The 6,250-nt window shown below is 58.7% G+C and overlaps 1 protein-coding gene across 1 annotated transcript; it reads right to left on the bottom strand.

The window, feature by feature from the left end:
* Nucleotides 1–205: 205 nt before the first annotated feature.
* PRSS33 (serine protease 33) lies at nt 206–6,096 on the bottom strand. The gene is given in 8 exon segments (XM_032606109.1): nt 206–364; nt 565–734; nt 927–1,021; nt 1,023–1,193; nt 1,414–1,479; nt 1,481–1,574; nt 5,223–5,448; nt 6,046–6,096. Coding segments are annotated over 8 exon segments (1,032 nt in total).
* Between the last annotated feature and the right edge of the window lie 154 nt (nt 6,097–6,250).

Raw genomic sequence — 6,250 nt, 5'->3', positions numbered from 1 at the left:
GGAGGAGGGTCAGCAGCTTGGGTTTGGTGAGCCCCAAGGAGGAGGCAGGGGATAGACAGATGAATGGGTGGGTGGATGGCCCCTTAACTTTATTAGGCCTCTAAGCCCTAAGTCAGAAGGGGCAGGGTGGGGGGATGTGTAAATTCCCACACAGACCAGATAGCTGAGGGACTCCAGAGTCTGGCTTCAGGTCAGTGTCACTGCATCAGAGGCTGAGGCGAGCCTGAATCCAAGGGCTGTAAGTAGCCACATTGGTATAGACACCTGGACGGTTGGGCAAGGCACAGCCCTTGCCCCAGCTCACCACACCCACTAGGACCCAGCGCCCAGACTTCATGCAGGTCAGGGGTCCTCCAGAGTCACGCTGCAGGAGAAAGAAGAGCTTAGGTCCCAGCCCTCCAGAGACTTTGGGTCCCAGGGCTGCAGTCCCCCAGGTAGTACCTCTGGGTTGGGGTCCAGGACACTGAGCCCTGGAGGTGGTACCTCCTAGGTCCTGGGTTCTAACGAGGTAGGGTGCTGGCAGTAGCAGCATGGACTCCAGAGTTTCCAGGCAGCTTCTCGCACCTGGCAGGCATCCTTCTGGCCCTCAACATAGCCGGTGCACAGGTTCCCTGGCAGCACTATGTGCTTGGCACGAGGAACGTTGGTGCCCATGTGGTAGAGGAGGTCACAGGTGTGAGTATCCAGCAGTGGCACCCGTACTCCCTGCAGGGGTCGCCACTCTGGGAGTGGCACTGGAGAAGAAGGGGGGACTTCTAAGAGCTGGGAGACAGTGAGGTGGAAAAACTGTGAAGATGTTTGGGTCCCTGGAGGTCACGCTGGGTCCTGGATTGGGGCAGTGAGGGGCTGGGATTCCTGGTCAGAGAGAGGTGGAGAGAGATCGCCTGTCCTGCCCCAATGCCCCAGTGCCCCGCCCTCTGCCTCACCTCCTGAGTGGAGGCTGCCCTAGCCAGTGACCCAGCATGGTGTGCCTGGTGGTGGGCAAGGCCCAGGCTCAGGCAAGCAGATGGGCTGGACTCGTGCTCAAGGGCACTAGGTGGCGAAGCTGCAGCAACGCCAGGTCTCCTCGGGTCCCGTCCTCAGAGTAGTCCGGGGGCAGCAGCACCCTCTGCACGGGCACCAAGAGAACGTGGGGCGAGGCAGGACACAGGTGCAGTGCCCCGAGGCGCACGGGGTACTCAGATGGCAGCGCCCTCTGGCATGACAGCGGTGGGTCTAGTTAAAGCAGCTCCTTCTCCACCCCCAGTAGGGCCCCCATCCCCGCCACCCTCTCACTCAGAGCCTGGGGACCATGTTTCCACCAAGTGGCACGCCCCCTTCCGTGGGTCTTGCTCCACCTGCCCCTGCCCCCTTCGACGTTGAGCCCTCAGAGTAGGGGAATGCCCCTTGTCCAAGCCTGGGCTGCCTGCTCACCTCAGGAAGCAGTGTGCTGCGGTCAGCACCCACTGCGGGGCGATGAGCAAGCCCACACACACGTGCCCCGCGGTGCTGGATGCTCGCCTGCCTCGGCCACTCTCCGTCCTGGGTGTCCCGGCCCCCCACGATGAGACTTGACACGTGAGGCTGCCCGCAGGCTGTGGGAGGACAAGGGGAACTCAAGGGCGAGCAGAGGAGCGGGGAACTGGGAGGAGGATGAGGGCAGGGAGACACAGGGCTAAGGTTGGGGGGGGGTTGGGGGGAGAGGAGGGGGGTTGGCACACTGGAGGAAGAAGCAGGGAAGGGACTGGATTATGGGTTTGGTGTCAGGTAACAGGGTGAGGGGAGGGAGGTCAGAGATTAGGAATGAGGGTGCCCTCTGGTTGGAACTTGAAGAGAGAGGAGGAGGATCTAGTCCCCCCAGAGGCCCTTTTGTCTTCCTTTAGACCCTGGTTGGTCCCAGACCTAGCCCTGTGGCCCAGGCTCTATGCCCTATGCCCAGGCCCCAGAGACCACCCCTGCCCCCCACCCACTGTGAGATTTGGCCACCTTAGGTCTCGATACAAGCCCTGGACCCCAGGCCCTCCCCCATCTTGTATTTCCATTGCCTGACAGCTGCTCCTGCGTGCCCCCCACCCCTAGACCCCGCAGCCCCTGGATTCTGTTCTCACTCTTGCAGCTGGTGTCCTCCTTGCTAACTGGGCTGGGGGACAACCTGGGGGCTTAAAGACCCAGGAAGGGGTGGGGGCCTGGCCAGGAGGTAATGAAGCAGGGCGGGGCTCTGGCTTCATCAGCCCAGCCTTGAACAAAGATGCTTTGAACAGTGCTTTTGAGGTGGCAGGAAAGGGACACCTGGATTTCTCAAAGGAAACCTGGCTTGGGCCAAGGTGCACAGAACTGGGGGCGGGAGCCTGTGCCCAGCCAGGCAATGTGGGGGGCGATGTGGGGTGGGGATGAACGGGGGTCGGGGTTGTTTTGGTCAGGCCACAAAGCTCCAGAGGATCCTTGGCCGCTCATCTCTGAACCTGATCCTGCCTCCTGGCTCCTTGCAGTGCTCAGTCACTGGGGCTTCTGAACAGCATTGTTCTGTCCAGAAATCCTGGCCGGGACAGCCTCATACAGAGCCCAGGCTTCAGGCCTTGCATAGCCCCTCCCAGCCCCAGCTCTACACAGTTTTTTTTGTGGGGGGTGGGGAATGAATGTCTTATGAATATCTTGTTTAAACCTGGCAGCTCTCCTCGCTTAACCCTAGAGGCAGGAGCAGACTTGACCTTTGGAAACAGTCTCCTCTTCAATTTGGGGTGGCCAGGACAGCAAGGCTGCCGGTCTCGGGTGAGGCTGGGAGATGCTGGGGACAGGGCTCAGTCGGTGGGCTGGGCCTGGACTGTGCCCACCTCCCAGAAGGCTCTGGAACCTCCTTCTACCAAGTCATCCAGCAGCCCTCCACTTGGTTCTTCCTCCTGGGGGCCTTCCTGCCCAGCACACCTCCTCCTCTGCCACGTCACAGTGGGAGTTGATGTGTGATAGAGGAGGTTTGATTTGTTTGTCCTCCCTCCATGAGGCAGGGTCTGGGTCTCTGTCCCTGTCTTAGCTCAGGCTGCCAGAACAGAACACCACAGACTGGGGAGCTTAAACACAGCTTATTTCTCACCATTCTGGAGGCTGGAAGTCCAAGAACAAGGAACTGGCAAGATGGGTTTCCCTCTGAGGCCTCTTCTCTTGGCTTGTTGGTGGCTGGCATGTCACTGTGTGATCACACGGCCTCCTCTTTATGTCTGCTGGGCATGGGGGGGGGTGCTGGTGTCTGTTTTTAGAAGGACATTAATCCTATCGGATCAGAGCCCACCGTTAAGACTTCATTTAACCTTAATTACTTCCACAGACAGTCACATTGGGGGTTAAGGCTTCAACATATAAATTTTGGAGAGGACACAGACATTCAGTGCATACCAGTCCCCCATGGCCTGAAAAGTGCCCAGCACAGAGTGGGCACTGAGTCTTTGGGAGTGAAAGGGGCCAGCAGGGCATCATGCCGGGAGTGAGGGTGAAGGATATGAACGAGGGGACCTAGAGGCGAACCGGCCCCAGCCCCAGCCCCTCCACTCGAAGTGAGGGAGGGCAGCCTCAGGCCTGACCTCTGCTGTCCACACTCTAGGAGCAGGCTCAAGCCCACGCTCAAGGACTCTGGAGTCGGCTTGTGGAACGCCCTCCCTCCAGCCCTGAGACCTTGGGAGAGTTTCCTCTTCTGTAAAACCCGCCTCCCAGGTGGTTGTGAAGATTAGCTGGGTTAGCCCACGCAGAGCTTGGAATAGTGCCTGGCTGATGTAAATGCTATAGAAGTGCCACAAGAATAAAAGAAGCACCTTCCCCAAGACTCCTGACCTTTCGTTACCCCGGATTCAGCTGCCATTAGAGGGCTTGGCAGGAATGGAGCCAGGTGGGCAGTGTTCCCCTTGGTGCAGAGTTGGGGCAGCTGGAGAGGCAGGTGGGAGTAAGAGTGACCAGGGACCCTGGGAACACACAGCTATCTCTGGATATATGGGCCAAACCTTGAGAGGGGAGTTCACTGGAAGGCGGGATGGAAGGAGCTGCGTGTCTGCCTGTTGCAATTTAGGTGAGGTGGGAAGCCTGGAGGACAGACACCTGGGTGCAAGGACCAGGAAACAAATTCCCACTGAGAAACTGGCTTATGGTAGGAGGATCTGGTACTGATTGAATATTGGACAATCAAACCTGAGAGGAGTAGGAAAGGAACCTCGCTCCAGGGGCTCACCCCAACTCAGCCCCTGTCTCAGATTGAGAAACTGAAGCACAGACCCCTGCTGGGCCCACATGCCCTTCAGTCCCACCCTTGAGTCACACTGCAGACATGGCCCCTCAGCAAATGTCATCTACTTGCCCTTTTCACAGCTATCCTTCTCAGGGCCATAGCTGAGTCAGCCCCACGTTTTTCTGGTGCTGGACCTGTCCCCACTCCCAGGGGAGGGCAAATGACCCAAACGGGGGCCGTTATCCCACCATGTTCTCCAGGTCACAGTGATTGAGCAAGAGGTGACACATGACCCCAGACCAGCCAATCAGAATCCTTCCCTGGGATTTTTATCCTGGAGGAGGGAGAGAGGACCCCTTGGGGCCCAGGCAGGGGGCAGCCATAGCTGCAGCCACTGGCAAGGACTCTCAGCTGGCCTGAGAGCCTGCAACCTTCCAGGCTGAGAAAGAGTGTCCTGTGAAGCTGGAGCTCCTCATTCCAGTCATCCTTGCCCTTGGTGGGCTGTTCTTTATCCTTCTAAAGCAACTCTCCTTCACTCATGCTGGTACTAGGGGATTCTTTTGCTTACAACCAAAGTCTTTATTTTTTTTTTTTTTAAATATTTATTTATTTATTTTTGGCTACACTGGGTCTTCGTTGCTGCGCGCAGGCTTTCTCCAGTTGTGGCAAGCGGGGGCTACTCTTCGTTGCGGTGCGCGGGCTTCTCGTGGCGGTGGCTTCTCTTGTCGCGGAGCACAGGCTCTAGGCACGCGGGCTTCAGCAGGTGTGGCTCACAGGCTCTAGAGCGCATGCTCAGCAGTTGTGGCGCAGGGGCTTAATTGCTCCGCGGCATGTGGGATCTTCCCGGACCAGGGCTCGAACCCGCGTCCCCCGCACTGGCAGGCGGACTCCCAACCACTGTGCCACCAGGGAAGTCCCCAAAGTCTTTAAATGCCAAGGATGAAAACAAAATAACAGTTCAACAAAGGTGCAGGGGATGTGCCCCCTGAGCTGGCTGCGCTGCCAGTGTGTTTCAGTATGGCGGTGCCCAGCCCACCATCTGCAGCACAGGACTCATCTCTGACGAGGGCCCAGCCCTGCCCTTGGCCAGATCCCAGGGGCACCCTGTAGACCTGGCAGCAGGAGGAGGTGGGACGGGGTGGCCTTTCCAGGATCCAGGTGGTATGCTCACTGATGTCCCAGCAGAAGCTGGGCCCTTTGGGACGGCCACAGCCAGACGCCACACCATGCTGACCCAACAACCAGGGGTCATCCAAAGCAGCCTGAAGGGGGACAAAGGTGTGGGGTGAGCCAGGCCAGGGGGAGGGGCATGCCGTGGCACCTGGCTGGAGTCCTCTTGAGCCTCTGGGTAGGTGGCCCTGAACAGGACCCTATGGGTGGACGTGGGACGTGCACCTGGGCGGGCTTGAAAGTATTTCTGTGGATGAGTCTGTCACATGGGCACTGGGCCACCAGAGGCTACTCTGCCTGCGCTGGAGGAGGGGAAATGTCCAAGCAGGCCTGCAGGGCAGTGTCGCAGCATGGCCGGTCTGGGGCCAAGCGCTTAATGGGCATTAAATCACACTGTCTTCCAGTAACACATGGGACACCAGGGCAGTGAGTGTTCTGCTTGGGTCAACTCAGAGGGCCTTTGTGGGAGGTGAGTGGGGTCACCCTCAGGTTTTGGCTGTTGGGGAGGGCAGATGGGGGGAGTGGAAATCTCAATGCAGGTGAGTCTTACAGGAGACCTGGGAGACCCCACCTGCCTGGTACCTGCTGGCCCCTCTGAGTCAGGCCATGCAGTGAGAGGTGGACACAGGCCCTTGTGAGCTGAGTGACTTGAATAGTTCTGTCACCTTGCTGGGCCTCAGTTTCCTCACTGTGATGAGGGGGAAGAGAAGCTCCAGCCTTGCAGGGCTGCCGAGGGGCATGAAGCCTGAGCGTGGTGTCCTACAGCCTGTGTGGCTGTCCTGGTGGGCAGAGGCAAGGAGGGCACCCTCCCAAGACTCCACCACCTGCCTCTTCACAGAGACAAGCTGTCAATCGACCAGAACTTCTCATACCTTCTGCTCTCATAGCACCTCT

The sequence above is a fragment of the Phocoena sinus genome, chromosome 15 (assembly GCF_008692025.1).
Source record: "Phocoena sinus isolate mPhoSin1 chromosome 15, mPhoSin1.pri, whole genome shotgun sequence".
In the NCBI taxonomy this organism is placed as follows: Eukaryota; Metazoa; Chordata; class Mammalia; order Artiodactyla; family Phocoenidae; genus Phocoena; species Phocoena sinus.
Note: the sequence above shows the minus strand (reverse complement) of the source record. Positions and strands in the feature narration are given on the sequence as shown.